This window comes from Oncorhynchus kisutch, linkage group LG10, assembly GCF_002021735.2.
Source record: "Oncorhynchus kisutch isolate 150728-3 linkage group LG10, Okis_V2, whole genome shotgun sequence".
In the NCBI taxonomy this organism is placed as follows: Eukaryota; Metazoa; Chordata; class Actinopteri; order Salmoniformes; family Salmonidae; genus Oncorhynchus; species Oncorhynchus kisutch.
The window spans coordinates 7,018,169-7,044,341 of record NC_034183.2 but is presented as its reverse complement, the minus strand read 5'-3'; the positions used below and the strand labels follow the sequence as shown (position 1 = coordinate 7,044,341).

General features: G+C 45.9%; 2 protein-coding genes and 1 non-coding gene across 5 annotated transcripts in view; 2 read left to right on the top strand and 1 right to left on the bottom strand.

Moving 5' to 3' along the window:
* Positions 1 to 20,109, top strand: part of LOC109897676 (ATP-dependent Clp protease ATP-binding subunit clpX-like, mitochondrial) — a 30,512-nt gene extending 10,403 nt beyond the window's left edge. For all 3 annotated transcript variants that reach the window (XM_031832967.1, XM_031832964.1, XM_031832966.1), the window contains exons 9-15: positions 1,215 to 1,379; positions 2,481 to 2,569; positions 7,543 to 7,707; positions 10,340 to 10,639; positions 15,584 to 15,676; positions 15,929 to 16,035; positions 17,894 to 20,109. In XM_031832967.1, the coding sequence (XP_031688827.1) occupies positions 1,215 to 1,379; positions 2,481 to 2,569; positions 7,543 to 7,707; positions 10,340 to 10,639; positions 15,584 to 15,676; positions 15,929 to 16,035; positions 17,894 to 17,975 (1,001 nt within the window). In that variant the 3' untranslated portion in view covers positions 17,976 to 20,109. The remainder of the gene's footprint in view (positions 1 to 1,214; positions 1,380 to 2,480; positions 2,570 to 7,542; positions 7,708 to 10,339; positions 10,640 to 15,583; positions 15,677 to 15,928; positions 16,036 to 17,893) is intronic.
* trnas-uga (transfer RNA serine (anticodon UGA)) lies at positions 16,749 to 16,821 on the bottom strand. Its single transcript has one exon. It is a non-coding gene; the product is annotated as a tRNA-Ser (tRNA).
* Positions 20,110 to 21,415: 1,306 nt separating the features above from the next.
* Positions 21,416 to 26,173, top strand: part of LOC116375785 (uncharacterized) — a 25,233-nt gene continuing 20,475 nt past the window's right edge. The window contains exons 1-5 of the mRNA XM_031832963.1: positions 21,416 to 21,517; positions 21,940 to 22,085; positions 22,559 to 22,695; positions 22,870 to 23,806; positions 24,202 to 24,372. Coding sequence (XP_031688823.1) covers positions 21,945 to 22,085; positions 22,559 to 22,695; positions 22,870 to 23,806; positions 24,202 to 24,372 — 1,386 coding nt within the window. The 5' untranslated portion in view covers positions 21,416 to 21,517; positions 21,940 to 21,944. The remainder of the gene's footprint in view (positions 21,518 to 21,939; positions 22,086 to 22,558; positions 22,696 to 22,869; positions 23,807 to 24,201; positions 24,373 to 26,173) is intronic.

Below are 26,173 nucleotides of genomic sequence, written 5' to 3'. Positions count from 1 at the left end.
GCATCACTCGTGACGTCATCAAACCAGTTCTGGCATCAGTGTGAGACGACCTAAATGCGTTGTGCCTCGTACCTTAAATATCCTGGGACAAAAAGCCAAGGCACTTCTAATTCATTTTGGTACCATTTATTTTAGTTATAAACAGGGTACATTTCTATATACTGTACTTTATACCATCTACTGCATCTTGTCTATGCTGTTCGGCTATCGCTCATCCATATTTTTATATGTACATATTCTCATTCCCGTCTTTTAGATTTGTGTGTATTAGATAGTTGTGAAATTGTTAGATTACTTGTTAGATATTACTGCACGGTCGGAACTAGAAGCACAAGCATTTCGCTACACTCGCATTAACATCTGCTAACCATGTGTATGTGACCAATAACATTTGATTTGATTTGGGTAGTGTTCAGTTTTTTTAGGGCCTTAAGCGAGATTTGGTTGGGGGGGGTCTGTCACAGACAAAGACAGGACAGTTGAAACTGGATCAGCAGCGCGACCAGGTAGTCCTGAGACATGGACCTAGGGAGAGAGAGAATTAGAGCGAGCATACTTAAATTCACACAGGACACCAGATAAGACAGGGGAATTTCACCAGATGTATCGGACTGACCCTAGCCCCCGGGCACATAGGCTATTGCAGCATAGATACTGGAGGCTGAGACAGGGGGAGTCGGGGGACATAGTGGCCACGTCCAAAGACACCCCCGGACAGGGCCAACCATGCAGGAGGTTATATGTGTAATCTGCTTGAAACAGTAAAGTGACTTACCTTACAGATACAAGGCAGACATTTCCACTCCATTCAAATGCAAATAATTTGATTCATGCACTCTGGCTGTCGTGGTTTTATTTGAACTCTGTCCTTCCCTCATCTAAACTGATATTATTTCAGTAGAACTCGATTATGATTTTTTAAAAATTCTCTCCCATATCTATCGATCTATCGATCTATCTATCTATCTATCTATCTATCTATCTATCTATCTATCTATCTATCTATCTATCTATCTATCTATCTATCTATCTATCTATCTATCTAGTGTTTTTATTCATAACATGTTAGAATGTTAAAACCTTTATTGACATGGGATGAAGGAAAATAAGAAGCAGAATACATGCATTGTGTCAGACCCGTGATTTACAAACAAACAAACTGCAGTGAAATACATCCTTACTGTCCTTCCACATTCTTTACTGTACTTTCCCAGGCAAGACATTGTTGGCCCAGACCCTGGCCAAGTGTCTAGATGTACCCTTTGCCATCTGTGATTGTACCACCCTGACCCAGGCTGGCTACGTGGGGGAGGATATCGAGTCTGTTATCGCCAAGCTGCTGCAGGATGCAAACTACTCTGTGGATAAAGCACAGCAAGGTGGGTGAATCACAAACTCTGTTTTCTGGGTTCTTTTACGACTGTTTAAAGACATGCTCCGGTACTATGGCGACTAAGAAAATATTTGGCTTTTGGGGCTGGATGTGTCAATGTGCAGTTCATGGATAATCTATGAGGAGAATTACTGTTTTACCTCAATTAGCCACCCAATCAGATAAAGTAACTGCATTCTTGAAGATGTGCAGTGCCATTTTCCCTACATTTCCCCCGCCAGCCCCCTAACAATTCAAGTTCTAGCCAATGAGCTTCAGCCCTGAGAGAGAGAGAGAGAGAGAGAGAGAGAGAGAGAGAGAGAGAGAGAGAGAGAGAGAGAGAGAGAGAGAGAGAGAGAGAGAGAGAGAGAGAGAGAGAGAGAGAGAGAGAGAGAGAGAGAAGAGAGAGAGAGAGAGAGAGAGAGAGAGAGAGAGAGAGAGAGAGAGAGAGAGAGAGAGAGAGAGAGAGAGAGAGAGAGAGAGAGAGAGAGAGAGAGAGAGAGAGAGAGAGAGAGAGAGAGCTCTTTAATAGACCTGTTTTACAAGCACTAGTATTATGAAAAAGGAACTACATTTGGACTGTGTTCTGCAACTTCCTAATAAGCCCCTTTGAACAATATATGGTTTTGTCCTTACCCCTCTGAAAGACATCCAGGTTGGAGAGTTTCTGGGTGGAGCAGTTGTTGTGGTGGGTGCCTTGCTCAATGGGCGCAATGGCATCTATGAGTTGATACCCAACAACCCTTCGGTTGCCAGCTCACTTCCCGACAGATTTTTACCTGTCAGACCCGGGATTCGGACTGGCAACCGTCCGGTTGCTGGCTCATCTCTCTCTAACTGCTCATTTAGCTTTTTTGGAACAGTATGCAAAGAGCTCTTTCAACTGAACATCACAAATACTTTTTTTACTGAGCTAACCTGCTCCAGGGTGTTGTTCCACAGCTGACCCTGTGTTGTTTCCTGCCTATTGTACTCTCTCTGTGTCTCTGTCTCTGTGTGTGATGTATAGAGAGGGGTTGGGAATAACCTAGGACAGCAAAAAGACCCATTTCTGATTCCCATTAGAGGATAAAGTTGTCATTTTTTCTGTGGTTTCCCTGTACAATAGGCATAGTGTTTCTCGATGAGGTGGACAAGATCGGCAGTGTTCCTGGGATCCACCAGCTCAGAGACGTAGGAGGAGAGGGTGTACAACAGGTCAGTACTGTTCTACACTGTCCACAAGTCTAGTAGATGCCTCTAGTGTGTAGAGGGGAGGTATTCAACTCTATCTTTAACACTACATACCTCTAATAATGACACTTTAGTTAATGTTCAAACACTCGCCCTGTCATCTACGTACCTCTAATAATGATCAGGGATGCAAACTAGTCACCTTTAGGAGAAATTTGCCATTTTTAATCCAAAATAGGTGACCTACCTGATTCGTGTAGATCAGATGGCCGATGGGGGGGGGGGGGGGGTGCTTTGGATCACTACTGGCTGTAAGCGAACAAGTGATGCGCGTTTACCGCTATACTGTCTGTATCCAAGTCTCAGCCAATTGTCCACATAACAACAGAATGCAGCACGCTGCTGAAGAGAGAAGAGACAACCAATTTGCTAGTTACAGCATCAGCGTGCACCCTGGGAAGACAGCAGAGAGTAGAAAGGCAGTTTGACAGTTACAGCATCAGCGTGCACCCTGGGAAGACAGCAGAGAGTAGAAAGGCAGTTTGACAGTTACAGCATCAGCGTGCACCCTGGGAAGACGGCAGAGAATAGAAAGGCAGTTTGACAGTTACAGCAGCGCGTCCCCTGGACGGTAAACGAAGAGGTAGGTGAGAAGCCTGACCACGGAGATGGGGATCAGAAGGTGAGGAAGCGTACTTCATGAGCTGTAACCAAAGAAAAAAAAACTGCCATTTGGAAAGGTGAGGGAGAAAGTGTGGTGGAACAAGTATTGTTAGCATTGTTAATTAAGTAACGTTATCTTGTTAGCTGGATCGAATTCTCCATTAGCTAGCCAGAGAAATGTTGAGCAACATCTGATCAAATAACTTATCTGATCAAATCATTTAGTTAATAGTGTGAAAATGAACTGGCTAATAAAGTCACAGCTAGCGTTAGCTAGCTATCGTTACAACACCAGATAAGCTAACATGAATAACCTAACCAATTCACTATAGTATTAACTGGTATACGACTCCTTGCCCTCCCAAGTTATAACGCGCTAGTTGCTTACTGGACCCTGGCAATCTGTGTGCAGTGTTGACTAGATAACTAGCTAACAAACTAACTACTATCTGTGAACCAATGTTTTCCCTCTACAGTATGTGGTTAATTTTCAGAATGAGAGAATTAGGTGAAAATGAGGCGTTGCTTGTTAAACAAGGTGGATTCAGGGATGAAGTGTAGCTGGAGCTGGGCCTGGCTTAAGCTGGATGCCACTATAGAGGTGAAAAGACACACACTTTCCCTCTTTCTCACTTCTTCAATACAGTGGATAAAAATGGGAATGTCAGGTGTTACTCTGCCTGAAAGAGATCAATTATGCCACAAAGGGTATCATGCTCTGCTGGTACGTTGTAGAACAGATGTCCACAGGCAGAAAGTGTACAGTGTAGTAATGTGCAGTGTGTAGCCCTATGATATTGCTTTTGTTGTGTTGAACTTGACAGTAACACTTGTCTGTGAGTGAATGAAGGGGAACTATTACATTTTTAACTCTGTGAATGTTATTTTTGCACACATGTAGCCTTGTGCACTTGATCGATGTCTACTATAGTGGCCAAATATTTTGAGTTAAAAATAGAATGCCTGTTTGTTTTATTCTATTTCTACTTTAAGATGAGTCGTCTTCGTCCCCCCCCCCCCCCCCCCCCCCCCCCCAGTGCAATATTTAGATGTGTGTGGCCACAAGCCTTCTATTGTAAAGGCTGTCATGGCTAACTGCAATATGAGTGTATTGTTTGGCTAACTGCAGTATGAGTGTATTGTTTGGCTAACTGCAGTATGAGTGTATTGTTTGGCTAACTGCAATATGAGTGTATTGTTTGGCTAACTGCAATATGAGTGTATTGTTTGGCTAACTGCAATATGAGTGTATTGTTTGGCTAACTGCAATATGAGTGTATTGTTTGGCTAACTGCAGTATGAGTGTATTGTTTGGCTAACTGCAGTATGAGTGTATTGTTTGGCTAACTGCAGTATGAGTGTATTGTTTGGCTAACTGCAGTATGAGTGTATTGTTTGGCTAACTGCAGTATGAGTGTATTGTTTGGCTAACTGCAATATGAGTGTATTGTTTGGCTAACTGCAATATGAGTGTATTGTTTGGCTAACTGCAATATGAGTGTATTGTTTGGCTAACTGCAATATGAGTGTATTGTTTGGCTAACTGCAATATGAGTGTATTGTTTGGCTAACTGCAATATGAGTGTATTGTTTGGCTAACTGCAATATGAGTGTATTGTTTGGCTAACTGCAATATGAGTGTATTGTTTGGCTAACTGCAGTATGAGTGTATTGTTTGGCTAACTGCAGTATGAGTGTATTGTTTGGCTAACTGCAGTATGAGTGTATTGTTTGGCTAACTGCAGTATGAGTGTATTGTTTGGCTAACTGCAGTATGAGTGTATTGTTTGGCTAACTGCAGTATGAGTGTATTGTTTGGCTAACTGCAGTATGAGTGTATTGTTTGGCTAACTGCAGTATGAGTGTATTGTTTGGCTAACTGCAATATGAGTGTATTGTTTGGCTAACTGCAATATGAGTGTATTGTTTGGCTAACTGCAATATGAGTGTATTGTTTGGCTAACTGCAATATGAGTGTATTGTTTGGCTAACTGCAATATGAGTGTATTGTTTGGCTAACTGCAATATGAGTGTATTGTTTGGCTAACTGCAGTATGAGTGTATTGTTTGGCTAACTGCAGTATGAGTGTATTGTTTGGCTAACTGCAGTATGAGTGTATTGTTTGGCTAACTGCAGTATGAGTGTATTGTTTGGCTAACTGCAGTATGAGTGTATTGTTTGGCTAACTGCAGTATGAGTGTATTGTTTGGCTAACTGCAGTATGAGTGTATTGTTTGGCTAACTGCAGTATGAGTGTATTGTTTGGCTAACTGCAGTATGAGTGTATTGTTTGGCTAACTGCAGTATGAGTGTATTGTTTGGCTAACTGCAGTATGAGTGTATTGTTTGGCTAACTGCAGTATGAGTGTATTGTTTGGCTAACTGCAGTATGAGTGTATTGTTTGGCTAACTGCAGTATGAGTGTATTGTTTGGCTAACTGCAGTATGAGTGTATTGTTTGGCTAACTGCAATATGAGTGTATTGTTTGGCTAACTGCAGTATGAGTGTATTGTTTGGCTAACTGCAGTATGAGTGTATTGTTTGGCTAACTGCAATATGAGTGTATTGTTTGGCTAACTGCAATATGAGTGTATTGTTTGGCTAACTGCAGTATGAGTGTATTGTTTGGCTAACTGCAGTATGAGTGTATTGTTTGGCTAACTGCAGTATGAGTGTATTGTTTGGCTAACTGCAGTATGAGTGTATTGTTTGGCTAACTGCAGTATGAGTGTATTGTTTGATTTGAGTGTCGTTTGCAGTAAAGTCTTGGCAACAAATAACATTGGATTGCTTTCTTTAAAAACATTTTAGCTGTGAGTTAGGTTCTCATGAACCACTTTTTATTTTACACACAGTCTGATCATGTAGATCATATTCTGTGTTGTTTAATTAGTTAAAGCTCACATTTCCCCCTAGCAGCCCTTCCCCCTAGTAGCCTAGTGGTTAGAGTGTAGAGGTGGCAGGTAGCCTAGTGGTTAGAGGGTAGGGGCGGCAGGTAGCCTAGTGGTTAGAGGGTAGGGTGGCAGGTAGCCTAGTGGTTAGAGGGTAGGGGCGGCAGGTAGCCTAGTGGTTAGAGGGTAGGGGCGGCAGGTAGCCTAGTGGTTAGAGGGTAGGGGCGGCAGGTAGCCTAGTGGTTAGAGGGTAGGGGCGGCAGGGTAGCCTAGTGGTTAGAGGGTAGGGGCGGCAGGTAGCCTAGTGGTTAGAGGGTAGGGGCGGCAGGGTAGCCTAGTGGTTAGAGGGTAGAGGCGGCAGGTAGCCTAGTGGTTAGAGGGTAGGGGCGGCAGGTAGCCTAGTGGTTAGAGGGTAGGGGCGGCAGGTAGCCTAGTGGTTAGAGGGTAGGGGCGGCAGGTAGCCTAGTGGTTAGAGGGTAGGGGCGGCAGGTAGCCTAGTGGTTAGAGGGTAGGGGCGGCAGGTAGCCTAGTGGTTAGAGGGTAGGGGCGGCAGGTAGCCTAGTGGTTAGAGGGTAGGGGCGGCAGGTAGCCTAGTGGTTAGAGGGTAGGGGCGGCAGGTAGCCTAGTGGTTAGAGGGTAGGGGCGGCAGGTAGCCTAGTGGTTAGAGGGTAGGGGCGGCAGGTAGCCTAGTGGTTAGAGGGTAGGGGCGGCAGGTAGCCTAGTGGTTAGAGGGTAGGGGCGGCAGGTAGCCTAGTGGTTAGAGGGTAGGGGCGGCAGGTAGCCTAGTGGTTAGAGGGTAGGGGCGGCAGGTAGCCTAGTGGTTAGAGGGTAGGGGCGGCAGGTAGCCTAGTGGTTAGAGGGTAGGGGCGGCAGGTAGCCTAGTGGTTAGAGGGTAGGGGCGGCAGGTAGCCTAGTGGTTAGAGGGTAGGGGCGGCAGGTAGCCTAGTGGTTAGAGGGTAGGGGCGGCAGGTAGCCTAGTGGTTAGAGGGTAGGGGCGGCAGGTAGCCTAGTGGTTAGAGGGTAGGGGCGGCAGGTAGCCTAGTGGTTAGAGGGTAGGGGCGGCAGGTAGCCTAGTGGTTAGAGGGTAGGGGCGGCAGGTAGCCTAGTGGTTAGAGGGTAGGGGCGGCAGGTAGCCTAGTGGTTAGAGGGTAGTTTTTCTGTGTCTCTCCCTCTGTCTCAGCTGTTATCGCTGCCAAAGGTGATTCTAACGTGTATTGAATACTTATCTAATCAAGATATGAGTTTTTTTTATTTTCCATTCATAGAAAAAAAAGAATTATATATAATTTTGTTGATAGTTGACAACAACAAAAAAATTACAAATCCATTTGAATCTCCTTACTTTGGTAACATAACATAAAGACGAGGTGTGAAATGCTTTCTGAATGCATTGTGTATGGTATGGGAGGCGTTAAGTGTTTGACAAGCGTTTTGTTTGTAGGGTCTGCTCAAACTCCTGGAGGGCACGATAGTGAACGTTCCAGAGAAGAACTCCAGGAAGTTGAGGGGAGAGACGGTGCAGGTGGACACCACTAACATCCTGTTCGTAGCGTCAGGGGCCTTCAACGGACTCGACAGAATCGTCAGCAGACGGAAGAATGAAAAGGTGAGTAAGAAATATAATGATTATTTTCCCTCCGTGTATCCACCCAGACCTGTAAAGGGGCTGTAGTCCTCCTCTGTGTATCCACCCAGACCTGTAAAAGGCTGTAGTCCTCTGTGTATCCACCCAGACCTGTAAAGGGGCTGTAATCCTCCTCTGTGTATCCACCCAGACCTGTAAAAGGCTGTAGTCCTCTGTGTATCCACCCAGACCTGTAAAAGGCTGTAGTCCTCTGTGTATCCACCCAGACCTGTAAAAGGCTGTAGTCCTCTGTGTATCCACTCAGACCTGTAAAAGGCTGTAGTCCTCTGTGTATCTACCCAGACCTGTAAAGGGGCTGTAGTCCTCCTCTGTGTATCCACCCAGACCTGTAAAAGGCTGTAGTCCTCTGTGTATCCACCCAGACCTGTAAAAGGCTATAGTCCTCTGTGTATCCACCCAGACCTGTAAAAGGCTGTAGTCCTCCTCTGTGTATCCACCCAGACCTGTAAAAGGCTGTAGTCCTCCTCTGTGTATCCACCCAGACCTGTAAAAGGCTGTAGTCCTCTGTGTATCCACCCAGACCTGTAAAAGGCTGTAGTCCTCCTCTGTGTATCCACCCAGACCTGTAAAAGGCTGTAGTCCTCTGTATATCCACCCAGACCTGTAAAAGGCTGTAGTCCTCTGTATATCCACCCAGACCTGTAAAAGGCTGTAGTCCTCTGTATATCCACCCAGACCTGTAAAAGGCTGTAGTCCTCTGTATATCCACCCAGACCTGTAAAAGGCTGTAGTCCTCTGTATATCCACCCAGACCTGTAAAAGGCTGTAGTCCTCTGTGTATCCACCCAGACCTGTAAAAGGCTGTAGTCCTCCTCTGTGTATCCACCCAGACCTGTAAAAGGCTGTAGTCCTCTGTATATCCACCCAGACCTGTAAAAGGCTGTAGTCCTCTGTATATCCACCCAGACCTGTAAAAGGCTGTAGTCCTCTGTATATCCACCCAGACCTGTAAAAGGCTGTAGTCCTCTGTATATCCACCCAGACCTGTAAAAGGCTGTAGTCCTCTGTATATCCACCCAGACCTGTAAAAGGCTGTAGTCCTCTGTGTATCCACCCAGACCTGTAAAAGGCTGTAGTCCTCCTCTGTGTATCCACCCAGACCTGTAAAAGGCTGTAGTCCTCTCTATCCACCCAGACCTGTAAAAGGCTGTAGTCCTCCTCTGTGTATCCACCCAGACCTGTAAAAGGCTGTAGTCCTCCTCTGTGTATCCACCCAGACCTGTAAAAGGCTGTAGTCCTCCTCTGTGTATCCACCCAGACCTGTAAAAGGCTGTAGTCCTCCTCTGTGTATCCACCCAGACCTGTAAAAGGCTGTAGTCCTCCTCTGTGTATCCACCCAGACCTGTAAAAGGCTGTAGTCCTCCTCTGTGTATCCACCCAGACCTGTAAAAGGCTGTAGTCCTCCTCTGTGTTTTAAAAAAAACTTTTATTTAACCTTTATTTAACCAGGTAGGCTAGTTGAGAACAAGTTCTCATTTGCAACTGCGACCTGGCCAAGATAAAGCATAGCAGTGTGAGCATACAACAAAGAGTTACACATGGAGTAAACAATTAACAAGTCAATAACACAGTAGAAAACAGAGGGGGGGTCTATATACAATGTGTGCAAAAGGCATGAGGAGGTAGGCAAATAATTACAATTTTGCAGATTAACACTGGAGTGATAAATGATCAGATGGTCATGTACAGGTAGAGATATTGGTGTGCAGAAGAGCAGAAAAGTAAATAAATAAAAACAGTATGGGGATGAGGTAGGTGAAAAGGGTGGGCTATTTACCAATAGACTATGTACAGCTGCAGCGATCGGTTAGCTGCTCAGATAGCTGATGTTTGAAGTTGGTGAGGGAGATAAAAGTCTCCAACTTCAGCGATTTTTGCAATTCGTTCCAGTCACAGGCAGCAGAGTACTGGATCCACCCAGACCTGTAAAAGGCTGTAGTCGTCTGTGTATCCACCCAGACCTGTAAAAGGCTGTAGTCCTCTGTGTATCCACCCAGACCTGTAAAAGGCTGTAGTCCTCTGTATATCCACCCAGACCTGTAAAAGGCTGTAGTCCTCTGTGTATCCACCCAGACCTGTAATAAGGCTATAGTCCTCTGTGTATCCACCCAGACCTGTAAAAGGCTGTAGTCCTCTGTGTATCCACCCAGACCTGTAAAAGGCTGTAGTCCTCTGTATATCCACCCAGACCTGTAAAAGGCTGTAGTCCTCTGTGTATCCACCCAGACCTGTAAAAGGCTGTAGTCCTCTGTGTATCCACCCAGACCTGTAAAAGGCTGTAGTCCTCTGTGTATCCACCCAGACCTGTAAAAGGCTGTAGTCCTCCTCTGTGTATCCACCCAGACCTGTAAAAGGCTGTAGTCCTCTGATTATTTCCTCTCTAAAATGGTCAACAAAGAGTGTCTCTTATCTGAGCAGTTTAGTTATTTGTCCCTTTTTAATGTATTATTTTCAGGAATGTAACATGAATGTCTAGACCTGGCGATCTTCCCCAGATGTCTAATGTCTTCAGTGTTTTAGTGTTATCACTTGCTGTAGTTTTTGTCTAGTAGCTGGACTTCAGCACACCCACTAATCTTCTTCTCCTTTATAGTACCTGGGCTTTGGCACGCCCTCCAACATGGGTAAGGGTCGCCGTGCGGCGGCGGCAGCCGACCTGGCTAACAGTAGTGAACAGACCGACATGGTGGCAGAGATGGAGGAGAAGGACCGGCTGCTGAAGCTCGTGGAGGCCCGGGACCTCATTGAGTTTGGGATGATCCCGGAGTTTGTCGGGCGTCTGCCTGTGGTGGTGCCTCTACACAGTCTGGATGAAGAGACGCTGGTCCGTATCCTGACAGAACCACGCAACGCCGTCATACCACAGTACCAGGCCCTGTTCAGCATGGACAAGGTAATTAGTAGTAGAACCACCCAACACTGTCATACCACAGTACCAGGCCCTGTTCAGCATGGACAAGGTAATTAGTATTAGAACCACCCAACACCGTCATACCACAGTACCAGGCCCTGTTCAGCATGGACAAGGTAATTAGTAGTAGAACCACCCAACGCCGTCATACCACAGTACCAGGCCCGGTTCAGCATGGACAAGGTAATTAGTAGTAGAACCACCCAACGCTGTCATACCACAGTACCAGGCCCTGTTCAGCATGGACAAGGTAATTAGTAGTAGAACCACCCAACACTGTCATACCACAGTACCAGGCCCGGTTCAGCATTGACAAGGTAATTAGTAGTACTTAGGGCTGGCACAATTAACGTATAACTGTGTAACCCATGATTATGGATGAAGACTGTCATGAAACTAAAATAACTGTCATAACCGTTAAAAAAAATATACACAAATGTATCTGGACACCCTTTCAAATGACTGGATTCGCCTATTTCAGGTCTCGAGCACATACAGCCATGCAATGTCCGTAAACACTGGCAGTAAAATGGCCCTACTGAAGAGCTCAGTGACTTTCAACGTGCCACCGTCACCAACAAGTCAGTTTGTCAAATTTCTGCCCTGTTAGAGCTGCCCTGGTCAGCTGTAAGTGCTGTTATTGTGAAGTGGAAACGTCTAGGAGCAACAACGGCTCAGCCGCGAAGTGGTAGGCCACACGAGCTCACAGAAAGGGACCGCCGAGTGCTGAAGCACGTAGCGCGCCGAAATCATCTGTCCTCGGTTGCAACACTCACTACCGAGTTCCAAACTGTCTCTGGAAGCAACGTCAGCACAACAACTGTTCATCGGGAGCTTCCACACAGAAGCCTAAGATCACCATGCGCAATGCCAAGTGTCAGTGAAAGTGGTGTAAAGCTCACGGCTATTGGACTCTGGAGCAGTGGAAATCTGTTCTCTGGAGTGATGAATCACGCTTCACCATCTGGCAGTCCGCCGGCCGAATCTGGGTTTGGCGGATGCCAAGAGAACACTACCTGCCCGGATGCATAGTGCAAAATGTAAAGTTTGGTGGAGGTCTGGGGCTGTTTTTTCATAGTTTGGACTTGTGTAAAAGCTTTGCTTCCGTCCCTCTCCTTGCCCCTACCTTGGCTCGAACCAGGGACACTCTGCACACATCAACAACAGTCACCCTCGAAGCACCGTTACCCATCGCTCCACAAAAGCCGCGGCCCTTGTACAGCAAGGGGAACAACTACACTATCTTTCCAAAGTTTAGGGTCACTTAGAAATGTCCTTGTTTTTAGAAAGAAAAGCACATTTCTTTGTCCAATAAAATAACATCAAATGGATCAGAAATACAGTGTAGACATTGTAAATGTTGTAAATGACTATTGTAGCTGGTAACGGTAGATAAAAAAACATAGGCGTACAGAGGCCCATTATCAGCAACCATCACTCCTGTGTTCCAATGGCACGTTGTGTTAGCTAATCCAAGTTTATCGTTTTTAAAAGGCTAATTGATCATTAGAAAACCCTTTTTTTTACAATTATGTTAGCACAGCTAAAAACGGATTTAATAAAGCATTAAAACTGGCCTTCTTTAGACTAGTGGAGTATCTGGAGCGTCAGTATTTGTGTGTGTCTGTGTCCGTGTTCTTTTGGAAGGGGAAGTATTATCATTGTCAACCCTGCATTATAATTATATAAAAGCCCCTTAGATATTCTGTTTTTATTTACAGTAATGATGGACAGCTGGAGGCATTTTGTTAAATAAAGGTTATATGTATGTTTTTTTGTTAAACTCATCCAGCGAGGGTATTCGTTTTCTTAGCAAGGGAGGAGAATTCCCCACCTGGGCGGACTGTGAAAGGCTCACGTTCAAACGCAATGATATCCTTGGGCAGACATGCTGTAGTCTTCCAATCTGGTGGAGAAGATGTCCCTCAGCTGCTTGATGAAATCTTCCATCAGCACTGTGACGATGCTGCGGCCTGGTCCCTCTGCCTGTCGTTTCTTCAGTGTGCTGAAGTCTTCCATCAGCACTGTGACGATGCTGCGGCCTGGTCCCTCTGCCTGTCGTTTCTTCAGTGTGCTGAAGTCTTCCATCAGCTCTGTGACGATGCTGCGGCCTGGTCCCTCTGCCTGTCGTTTCTTCAGTGTGCTGAAGTCTTCCATCAGCACTGTGACGATGCTGCGGCCTGGTCCCTCTGCCTGTCGTTTCTTCAGTGTGCTGAAGTCTTCCATCAGCACTGTGACGATGCTGCGGCCTGGTCCCTCTGCCTGTCGTTTCTTCAGTGTGCTGAAGTCTTCCATCAGCACTGTGACGATGCTGCGGCCTGGTCCCTCTGCCTGTCGTTTCTTCAGTGTGCTGAAGTCTTCCATCAGCTCTGTGACGATGCTGCGGCCTCGTCCCTCTGCCTGTCGTCTCTTCAGTGTGCTGAAGTGGAGTAGCCTTCCAGAGGACAAGTCCAAATCCAACAACTCAAGCTTCCTAGTAAAGGCCTTTGCACCATGTCCATGACTGTTTTCCCTCTTCTTTGTAAACTGCAGATTTAACCCATTTAAGTTACTGAATATGTCCGCAAAAAAAGGGGTGTGTGCAGCTCTCAATTACCAATTCAAAGTTGCTGCGTCGGGCCTCTATATGGGCGGGAAGAACACTGAATGTTTCTGCGTCGGGCCTCTATATGGGGCGGGAAGAACACTGAATGTTTCTGCGTTGGGCCTCTATATGGGGCGGGAAGAACACTGAATGTTTCTGCGTCGGGCCTCTATATGGGCGGGAAGAACACTGAATGTTTCTGCGTCGGGCCTCTATATGGGGCGGGAAGAACACTGAATGTTTCTGCGTCGGGCCTCTATATGGGGCGGGAAGAACACTGAATGTTTCTGCGTCGGGCCTCTATATGGGCGGGAAGAACACTGAATGTTTCTGCGTCGGGCCTCTATATGGGCGGGAAGAACACTGAATGTTTCTGCGTCGGGCCTCTATATGGGCAGGAAGAACACTGAATGTTTCTGCGTCGGGCCTCTATATGGGCGGGAAGAACACTGAATGTTTCTGCGTCGGGCCTCTATATGGGCGGGAAGAATACTGAATGTTTCTGCGTCGGACCTCTATATGGGCGGGAAGAACACTGAATGTTTCTGCGTCGGACCTCTATATGGGCGGGAAGAACACTGAATGTTTCTGCGTCGGGCCTCTATATGGGCAGGAAGAACACTGAATGTTTCTGCGTCGGGCCTCTATATGGGCGGGAAGAACACTGAATGTTTCTGCGTCGGGCCTCTATATGGGCAGGAAGAACACTGAATGTTTCTGCGTCGGGCCTCTATATGGGCGGGAAGAACACTGAATGTTTCTGCGTCGGGCCTCTATATGGGCGGGAAGAACACTGAATGTTTCTGCGTCGGACCTCTATATGGGCGGGAAGAACACTGAATGTTTCTGCGTCGGACCTCTATATGGGCGGGAAGAACACTGAATGTTTCTGCGTCGGACCTCTATATGGGCGGGAAGAACACTGAATGTTTCTGCGTCGGACCTCTATATGGGCGGGAAGAACACTGAATGTTTCTGCGTCGGGCCTCTATAATTAGTTTGAGATTGGAATTGTTTGCAAACAGCGATATTTTCATTGCAAATAAGACGCACTGGCTTGGCATTGGGAAAAGATGAAGAGATGAACGCATACATACATTCTTCTCTGAAACTTCGGTTTTCATTATCCACCTTTCTTCTTGATACTTTTTGAGAGCGACATGATCTCTTGCTATCAAGCTAATTGTTCTGAACGAATGTTGACATAAAAAAAAGTAGTGGACTACAGTAAGCCATGTAGACTTGTTTATCCCCACCAATTAACGCACGGAGAAATAAACAAAAAATTATAATAATTTGATAGAGACAGTGGTTTTATGAGCGTAATCAGATAAATTATCTTATTGTCACTGAATTTATTATGTACCAATCATATGTGTTAAATCAATGAGATTGTTATTTTCACTGAATCTCCATTTGGGTATTAGTTAGTCTACAATTGGAGTTTGGAAACAGTCATGTTGTACAGCGCCATATTTTCCTAACAGAAACCCTGAGAGTTTTGTTTTTCTAGAAACACCATAATATTAATCAAATTAATTAAGCTACATTTCTTAATCAATCCCATATACTATGTTCTTACTAAAAAAGGTTTTAAATTCTCTAGTAGTACAGCCAATATTACAAAAGTAAAATGCTTCTCAAAGATGCCCTCTGGTGGTCAAACTAGCACTAACGGCAACAATGGCTGACAATTAAATAACATGCCATAGAATTCTGGAGCAGCCCGCAAGGTGTGCTGTAGTATGACGCAACTTTTACAGGAAGAACCACTGTAGGAGTAACACACTGTAGTAGTACAGGCCCTAGTAACACAAGGTACAGGCAGCAGCAGGCCCTGTTCAGCATGGACAAGGTGAGGAAGGAAAGGCCTTCTTTCTCGGGACTGGAACCACATCTCCCCTGCTGAGAATCTACTGGCTACCTACAGCTCACATACAAGTACTGCTGGCTACTACTTAGCAAACACACAGATAATACTGTCAATAATCAAGGATGTGTTTTTGTCATGTTTAGTCTAGTGTGGCAGGTATCCTAGTGGTTAGAGCATTGGACCAGTAACTGAAAGGTCGCTGGTTCGAATACCCAAGGTGACAAGGTGAAGAATCAGCCGATGCACCGTTGAGCAAGGCACTTAACCCTACTTTGCTCCAGGGGTGCCGTACTACTATGGCTGACGCTGTAAAACAACACATTTCACTGCACCTGTCCGGTGTATGTGACAATGAAACATAATCTTTTATTTTTTTTGTCTTTGGATGTGCGTATCACATTCACTCTTCCTGTGTCTCGGTTCCTGTTTTAACCTCCAGTGTGTTCCTCTCTCTGTCATTGTGTTCCAGTGTGAACTGAACGTAACGACAGACGCTCTGAGGGCCATCGCCAGACTGGCTCTGGAGAGAAAGACTGGAGCCCGAGGCCTGAGGTCCATCATGGTCAGTCAGTACAGAAAATGATACACGATGACAATGTGCTCAATTCCTATAAGTTGGGGTATTTGAGTCTTTTATCAGCAGTCACAATATACACACAATGGCTTCAATTGATGACGATAAAATATAAGTGGATATTTCTATTATGGTGAGTGATTTCTGTGACCATGAAGGTTAAATTAATTTATTAATATCCATGTCCTGTTTCAGTTTGCTGTGTGAAATGTCTCTCTTTTTCTTTCTTTTTTTTTACAGGAGAAGCTTCTTCTGGAGCCCATGTTCGAGGTGCCATGTTCAGACATCATGTCTGTGGAGTTAACCAAGGACGTCGTCTTGGGCAAATCAGAACCACAATACGTCAGGTTAGTCAGCACCTGTTTTGGTTCTAATTCTCACTTTTCAAATCATATTATACAATGGCAAGTATTTTATTTGTGTTAGGCCGGAAAAAAGAAGAGAGAAACACACTTTTTACACTAAAGAACGTAGGGAGAAAAACAGGCCGTCATTGGAAATAACAATGACTTGTTCACTGACTCGCCTGGTGGAAGAAGTAGTATACAACAACCCCATCAATCATGCAGGTCCTACCTGTTGGTTTCATCATGTCAGAGGTATATTAAGAACAGAACCCTGGCCTGAAGTTCCCGTGTTACGGTCCTACCTGTTGGTTTCATCATGTCAGAGGTATATTAAGAACAGAACCCTGGCCTGAAGTTCCCGTGTTATGGTCCTACCTGTTGGTTTCATCATGTCAGAGGTATATTAAGAACAGAACCCTGACCTGAAGTTCCCGTGTTATGGTCCTGGTCCTACCTGTTGGTTTCATAATGTCAGAGGTATATTAAGAACAGAACCCTGGCCTGAAGTTCCCGTGTTACGGTGCTACCTGTTGGTTTCATCATGTCAGAGGTATATTAAGAACAAAACCCTGACCTGAAGTTCCCGTGTTATGTTCCCATGTGATGTGCCCAAGTGAAAACGCATCTCATCAAACCCTACCTCGGCTCCCCTACCACTAACTAACACTTATCCAGAGCGACTCACAGTAGTGAGTTCATACATTTTCATACTGGTCCCCTGGTGGGAATCAAACCCACAACCCTGGCGTTTCAAGCACCATGCTCTACCAACTGAGCCACACAGGACCAAATAACTAACCACTAATCCTGACCCTGCCACTAATCCTGACCCTGCCACTAATCCTGACCCTGCCACTAATCCTGACCCTGCCACTAATCCTGACCCTGCCACTAATACTAACCCTGCCACTAATACTAACCCTGCCACTAATACTGACCCTGCCACTAATCCTGATCCTGCCACTAATCCTGATCCTGCCACTAATACTGACCCTGCCACTAATCCTGACCCTGCCACTAATACTAACCCTGCCACTAATCCTGACCCTGCCACTAATCCTGACCCTCTCTCTCTCTCTGCATAACTGACTCTCCCACTAATCCTGACCCTGCCACTAATCCTGACCCTGCCACTAATCCTGACCCTGCCACTAATACTAACCCTGCCACCCATCCTGACCCTGCCACTAATACTAACCCTGCCACTAATCCTGACCCTGCCACTAATACTAACCCTGCCACTAATCCTGACCCTGCCACTAATCCTGACCCTCTCTCTCTCTCTCTGCATAACTGACTCTCCCACTAATCCTGACCCTGCCACTAATCCTGACCCTGCCACTAATACTAACCCTGCCACTAATCCTGACCCTGCCACTAATCCTGACCCTGCCACTAATCCTGACCCTGCCACTAATACTAACCCTGCCACTAATCCTGACCCTGCCACTAATACTAACCCTGCCACTAATACTAACCCTGCCACTAATACTGATCCTGCCACTAATCCTGATCCTGCCACTAATTCTGACCCTGCCACTAATCCTGACCCTGCCACTAATACTAACCCTGCCACTAATCCTGACCCTGCCACTAATCCTGACCCTCTCTCTCTCTCTGCATAACTGACTCTCCCACTAATCCTGACCCTGCCACGAATCCTGACCCTGCCACTAATCCTGACCCTGCCACTAATCCTGACCCTGCCACTAATACTAACCCTGCCACTAATCCTGACCATGCCACTAATACTGACCCTCTTTCTCTCTCTGCATAACTAACCCTACCTCGCTCTCAGTTTTAGTTATGCGCAGAGAATCTCCTCAATGACTCAAATGTGATGTAAATATATTTCCAGGGCTCCAGCAGAGGAGGACTACGACTCTGGTATTGAAGAGGAGAACTGGCCCAGACAGGTGGATGCGGCAGCTAACAACTGATCGGATCTCCCTCCCCCTGTCCAGTCATTCATTTCAACAACTGTCACATCTACAATCATTTAGAACACCTTCTAGAACATTTGGGAGCCAACTGTAGGTTCCTGGAATTCCAGCCCCTGAGCCATCTAAACAGACCTCCGTCAGGCTCTGTAGACCACTACTAAAACCACACCATAAAACCGTAGACCACTACTAAAACCACACCATAAGTGTTTTCATAATGAACAACACGGATTTGAGCTCTAGAAGTACCTTTTTTGGGGGGGTCCTATGAATTGGACAGTAGGCTAATTCTTTAAGTTGTTAGAAAATGAAAATGGACCTGCTATAGTGTATATATTTAAAAATGGTTGGGGTAGGTTGTGTAATTTGTCTGTTCTCTCCTCTTGTGTTGTGGTGATGACAGATTGAAATGACAATGGAAACAAATTTAACATGACTGGGATCATATTTTACACTTGAAGACTTAACCAGGGCTAGGAATGTTCTGTTTTACTATCAAATCAAAGTTTATTTGTCACGTGTGCTGAATACAACACAATACAGTGACATGCTTACTTACAGGCGCTAACCAATATTGCAGAAAAAGGTATTAGGTGAACAATAGGTAAGTAAAGAAATAAAACAACAGTAAAAAGACAGGCTATATACAGTAGAGGCTATATACAGGAGCGAGGCTATAACAGTAGCGAGGCTATATACAGTAGCGAGGCTATAACAGTAGCGAGGCTATATACAGTAGCGAGGCTATAACAGTAGCGAGGCTACATACAGACACCGGTTAGTCAGGCTGATTGAGGTAGTATGTACATGTAGATATGGTTATCGTCAATGTTACATAACAATATACAACTAATGCCCTGACTGTCACCAGCAGACCGGGGTTCAAATACTATTTGAAATAGTTCACATGCATACATACATACATACATACTTTAGAGTGTTTTCTCTGGCCTGCTTAAGAGTACCAGGTGGGTGGGATTTGTACTTTTGGTAATATGCTGTTGGTTCCATTTCAATAGTGAAGTTCAATTAAGCCCAGCTAAAGTATTTGATATGATTTGAAGTAGTATTTGAACCCAGCTCTCTAGATGTATGATATTCCATAATGAGCACATCATCATTGTGATGTTTTTTTTTCTTCTATGGAGTTAAATTGGTGGCAAAAGTTTTCTGTCAGTAATTTAACTCCATATGTCGTCCTATTTACTATTTTAACGGAATTTATAATGAACATAACTGGCCTGTAAAATTGTCGTTATTAAATCTTCAGTTTAGAATCCGTTTGTATCACAGCAACACACCTGTCGTTAGGGGAAACATCAGAACAGCGTACTACACCCTACTCCAGCACACTAAACAGAGTGGAGATGCGTTCAAAATGGCACCCTATTCGACCAGGACCTCTGGTTAAAAATAGGGCACTATATAAGGAATAGGCTGCTTTTTCAGACGCTGACCGTTTGACTTTTTAGTGACTAGTGACCTTTTTTTTCCTTCTTTTTTTTTACGTTGAGAATGTTTATTTCTGCAGTGTTGTACCCCCCCCCCCCCCCCCCCACCCCTTCTAGAAACCCGCTCTCTAGGGAGTGTACCTGTCAGCTCTCTTTAACCTCACAGGGTTACCTAATGTTAGATCGATATCAACCGAGGCAAGGGCTTGATATTCAAAAATGTTTCAGAGTTGCTGACCTAGGATCAGGTGCTCCCGGTCCATATAATCGTATTCATTCTGATCTAAAAAGGATAAACTGATCCTAGATTCTTTCTGAATGTTTTACTTTGCTCTGTCTGGGTCAAGCTTCACCCCCCCGCCGCCCCCGCCGCCACCACCTCACCTGTAGTAATGCTCCAGTATGTCGTGTTACTAACATGGTCCCTCAATCACTAGGCACTTCTTCTGCAATTTAAGCCTTTTAACTATTTCTATCCACACTGAACCATGGCTGTTCCATGTCGTGTGATGCTGGTATGTGCTATTATAATACAATCACCATAATACAATTGTTTGGGTTCCTTTTCAGTTCCTTTTATGCTTCTCTTCTCAACGGTCAATCATAATAACATGTGAAATCTCAATTTATTGATGTGGTTGTTTAAATATTATAAATAAAATGTATATCTCTGTACAGAATGATTTGTTGTCTTACATGTTTATAACACTCTCAATGTAGATTGTGTCAAAGCTTCTTTGTGTTGTTTTGTTCAAACTCCATTTTGCAATGCAATGTGATACCACTGAGGGGCACCATGACTACCATTGCTATGGCACCATGACTACCATTGCTATGGCACCATGACTACCATCGTTTACCTCCATGTTAGAGAGCAGAACTGGCCGTGTAGTACCATGACTACCATCGCTATGGCACCACTGAGGGGCACCATGACTACCATCGCTATGGCACCACTGAGGGGCACCATGACTACAATCGCTATGCCACCACTGAGGGGCACCATGACTACCAGTGTTTACCTCCACGTTAGAGAGCAGAACTGGCCATGTAGCTCATAAGCAGCTCATGTGTAATCTCTGTGTTGAAAGTGTGTTGTACAACATGTTCCTGTTTCTCAACACATCAGCATTTATCTAATCCTCTCCTTCCCTCCAGGAAGACATTGCCAAGAACTGGAGGTTGTGTAAATCGATGGGGTTGGTTTCCCAGACTTGCCTTTTAGTTCTAGACTAAACAGCATGTTAAATGGAGATTACAGGAAACCGGACTATAGTGTAAAAATGGTGTTTTGCTGAGAAGGAGTTTAAAAAGGGATTTTGAATTATGTTGAATTCCAGGAAATGTTGATAAATCTCTCAAATGTCACATAATGTACACATACTGTTACCAGGCTGGTTAATTAAGAATAGTTAAAGAGATCCCCCCAGGCCAACGTCATGACACCCCTCCCTGGAAAATAAACCATCATAGATATATACATCCTGGGTTCCATCCCAAAACTATCTGAATACTTATATAAATATGATTATATATATTTTTTTATAAATTAGCAATAAAAAATTAAAAAATCTAAACATGTTTTTGCTTTGTCATAATGGGGTATAGTGTGTAGATTGATAAGGGGGGAAAAAACAATTGAATCCATTTTAGAATAAGGCTGCAACGTAACAAAATGTGGAAAAGGGAAAGGAGTCTGAATACTTTCCGAATGCTCTGTACATCATTAAAGGTAGCTAGCCCCCCCAGGTAGCTAGCCCCCTCCCCCTCTCTGATTCTGAGGGGTTGGATTAAATGTAGAAGACACATTTCAGTTGGATACGTTCAGGTTTACAACTGACTAGGTATCCTCATTTCCCTTCATGGTTTCCACTCCATCCAAGGGTAGCTCTCAGTAATGAGGGTGTCAACAACGGCACATCTGATGATGTCAGACAGGACAGGGGCTTATAAGTGATCAAGAGAATTAGCTTGTGTGTTGATACTTAGGCTATTTATCCAGATATAAGTCATTCAGCGTACACCTGTCCTGTCAACACTTTACACACACACGGTGGACCGACGAGACAACACTATTCAAAAGGGGAGGTGAGTGAGTACTGCCTGTGAAAAATGCAAAAGAAAATGTGTGTGATCAATAATTTAAGATAACTGCCATCGATTACTATTGATTGCTGCCTTCACTGGCATCATAACATTCACCTGACAGAATTTGCTATTTCAATTCATTTCACCAAGGAATTGAGTACTACTCTAGCTTTGCCCTATGCTGTGTGTGTGTGTGTGTGTGTGTGTGTGCTCACGCATCTTTGTGTGCGTGCCTGTGACTGTGTGTGTTGTTTTATTTAAATGTGTGTTTGTGTGTTGTATATTTAAGTGTGTGTGTGTGTGTTGTTTATTTAAGTGTACGTGTGTGTGTTGTTTATTTAAGTGTACGTGCGTGTGTGCCTTCATGTTGTTCCCTGAGTTTTCTGTGTAAATGTATGGGTTTTCTTGTTCTGGGTATACAGACAGGATGACCAGTCTAGACGAGGTTCCCTTTAAGAGCCCTCTGGGGCCACTACAGGAGCTGGGGCCCCTGGGAGGAGAGATAGAGCTGGTTACGGCCCCAGAGTTCACTATACCAGACCACCTCCAAATACTACAAGACACTGAGGTTAGTTACATGGCTATGGCAGGTTATGTGATATTGTTTTGTGATAATGCTGGCAGGTACCCTAGATATTGGGGCTTGGGGCTCCCCAATGGCGCAGCGGTCTAAGGCACTGCATCTCAGTGCTAGAGGCGTGATTACAGACCCTGGTTCGATTTCAGGCTGTATCACAACCGGCCGAAATTGGGAGTCCCATAGGGTGGCACACAATTTGCCCAGTGTTGTTCGGGTTTTGCCGTGGTAGGCTGTCATTGTAAATAAGAATTTGTTCTTACCTGAGTTGCCTAGTTAAATCAATAAAAATAAATCAATAAAAAAGATTATAGTTGGGCCAGTAACTGAAGCACAGGGTTCGATTGCCGAGTCCAACAAAAACATATTTGGTGGGATTCTAGGTAGCCTTTTTTTATTTTTATCCTGCCATTGTACCTTTTGAGCAAGACACTTAAACTGACAAAAAAAGTGTTCTTCTTCAGTATGAGTTCACCTTAGAGAACTGGGTGATGTCTGCGCTCCATGGAGGATGCTACCGACCCTGGGATGCCCCGCCCCCATCCTGTCCTCCGTACTGGCTCATGTTCTCCAGTCCCCAGGAGAGTCGCTCGGCCAGCAGGTGTTTTTGTGTTCTTCTTTTATCTCTTTTATTCTCTAAAATAATTAAATGTTTAATCACACGAATTTAACCTGGGTCCCAGATTTGTTTGTGCTGTCTTCATTTCTATCGTTTTTACTGTAAAGTGTGTTGTAGTTTTAAATGCACTGTAAATAAAGTTTGATTTTATTTAAGGTGGAACAGTGATCTGCGGGGCTCTGCCCTCCGACCAAGGAGTCACAGCCTAAGCTCTGTGGACACACGTCACCTTAACCACCACCCTCAACCCCACCCCCACCACCGCTGCCAGCATAGCCACCGAAAAATCAAGTTAATGGTCTCCGACTCGGAAGACGAAGCTGGCTACTCAGAAGACGACGAGGGTTCCTCCACTGAAGATAACGCCTCAGACTCAAAGACACAACGTGGAGCCTATCACGGTGGTGAACGGCCTCGGTCGCAAAGCTCTGCACCAAAACACCCATTATCCAGAGTCAAAGACCACCATCTTGGATCTTCAGGATCTTCCTCGGCTCATCACCACTCTAACCAGCCTTCCACTGGTGGTGAACGGCCACGGTCGCAAAGCTCTGCACCAAAACACCCATTATCCAGAGTCAAAGACCACCATCTCGGATCTTCAGGCTCTTCCTTGGCTCATCACCACTCTAACCAGCCTTCCACTGGAGGTCGAGGCTACCAGGGTCGCAACAGGAGGGCCAACTCTTCCTCCGTCCTGGACTGCAGGAGGCAAGGGTCATTCACCGGGCTCAAACAGGAGCAGGGGCGTACCATCAGCCCACTTTGCCATGGTCAGGCCAGCAGTCCCCAGTGCCATGGTCAGGCCAGCAGTCCCCAGTGCCATGGTCAGGCCAGCAGTCCCCAGTGCCATGGTCAGGCCAGCAGTCCCCAGTGCCATGGTCAGGCCAGCAGTCCCCAGTGCCCTGGTCAGGCTAGCAGTCCCCAGTGCCCTGGTCAGGCTAGCAGTCCCCAGTGCCATGGCGATCAGAGGCACTATAGCAGAAAGAGGCAGCGTTCTTTGTGGTCAACGGGAAGGAAAAATTCTGTGACCCCACAGCAGCCACAACGACCCTCTTCAGCTGGCCCTGAAATCAAGAACAACAGGCAGACTGTAAGTATAGCCTATTCCCAGGTCTGTGTGGCTAGTGTTGTTGTTATGTCAAAACATGACATCCCTCTGCTCTGTGATAGACTGGACAGACACAGACACCTTATACGGTTGTATTAGGGGATAGGATCAATTCCATTTCAATTACACCTTAGGCTACATTTGACATTTTAGCAGACGTTCTTATCCAGATCAACTTAGTTGGTTATCAACATACATGTAACATATCACACTTATAGTAAGTACTTTTCCCCTCAATAAAATAGCTAACATCAGTCAGTGCTATTATGGAAAGACAAGTGTGAGTGTTTTGTTTTGTTGGTCAATTCAGGAAGTAAACTAAAACCCAACCCAGGCTACTTAACCTTACTCTAGCCTGTCACTATTCTTCCTTTTAGACTCTGCGTCCGCGTAGCTCACACGGCGTAGGCTGTGACTCATCTGCAGAGTTGCTGACGGCCCTAAGTCAGGAAGAAAGAGAGCTACTGGAGGCCATCACTGAGCAGGGCTACCATCTACACACTGCCATCCTGGCTTTGCAGAAGACTGGCCACCGCAACCCACAACAGGTAGTTTTACTTACCCATCCTGTGACATGACGACAACCCCAGTGGTCTTGGAGGGGGGGAAGTCTTGAGGTCAGAGAGTAATCAGATGGTTGAATTCCAGGGTTGACAGGAAAAATCTTGGCGGTGCCACCTACCTACCTATTGCGGTGCCACCTACCTATTGCCCTATTGCGGTGCCACCTACCTATTGCAGTGCCACCTATCTATTGCCCTATTGCGGTGCCACCTACCTATTGCCCTATTGCGGTGCCACCTACCTATTGCCCTATTGTGGTGCCACCTATCTACCTACCTACCTATTGCCCTATTGCGGTGCCACCTACCTATTGCCCTATTGTGGTGCCACCCACCTACCTACCTATTGCCCTATTGCGGTGCCACCTACCTATTGCCCTATTGCGGTGCCACCTACCTATTGCCCTATTGCAGTGCCACCTACCTATTGCCCTATTGCGGTGCCACCCACCTACCTACCTATTGCGGTGCCACCTACCTATTGCCCTATTGTGGTGCCACCCACCTACCTACCTATTGCCCTATTGCGGTGCCACCTACCTATTGCCCTATTGCGGTGCCACCTACCTATTGCCCTATTGTGGTGCCACCTATCTACCTACCTACCTATTGCCCTATTGCGGTGCCACCTACCTATTGCCCTATTGTGGTGCCATCCACCTACCTACCTATTGCCCTATTGCGGTGCCACCCACCTACCTACCTATTGCGGTGCCACCTACCTATTGCCCTATTGCGGTGCCACCTACCTACCTACCTACCTACCTATTTCCCTATTGCGGTGCCACCTACCTACCTACCTATTGCGGTGCCACCTACCTATTGCCCTATTGCGGTGCCACCTACCTACCTACCTATTGCCCTATTGCGGTGCCACCTACCTACCTACCTATTGCCCTATTGCGGTGCCACCTACCTATTGCCCTATTGCGGTGCCACCTACCTATTGCCCTATTGCGGTGCCACCTACCTACCTACCTACCTATTGCCCTATTGTGGTGCCACCTACCTACCTACCTATTGCCCTATTGTGGTGCCACCTACCTACCTACCTATTGCCCTATTGTGGTGCCACCTACCTACCTACCTATTGCCCTATTGTGGTGCCACCTACCTATTGCCCTATTGTGGTGCCACCTATCTACCTACCTACCTATTGCCCTATTGCGGTGCCACCTACCTATTGCCCTATTGTGGTGCCACCTACCTACCTACCTATTGCCCTATTGCGGTGCCACCTACCTATTGCCCTATTGCGGTGCCACCTACCTATTGCCCTATTGTGGTGCCACCTATCTACCTACCTACCTATTGCCCTATTGCGGTGCCACCTACCTATTGCCCTATTGTGGTGCCATCCACCTACCTACCTATTGCCCTACTGTGGTGCCACCTACCTATTGCCCTATTGCGGTGCCACCTACCTATTGCCCTATTGCGGTGCCACCCACCTACCTACCTATTGCGGTGCCACCTACCTATTGCCCTATTGCGGTGCCACCTACCCACCTACCTATTGCCCTATTGTGGTGCCACCTACCTACCCACTTACCCATCCACCTACCTACCTATTGCCCTACTGTGGTGCCACCCACCTACCCACCTACCCATCCACCTACCTACCAACCATCCACCTACCTACCCACCCACCTACCTACCTATTGCCCTATTGCGGTGCCCCCCTACCTACCTATTGCCCTATTGCGGTGCCCCCTACCTACCCACTTACCCACCCACCTACCTACCTATTGCCCTACTGTGGTGCCACCTACCTACCCACCCACCT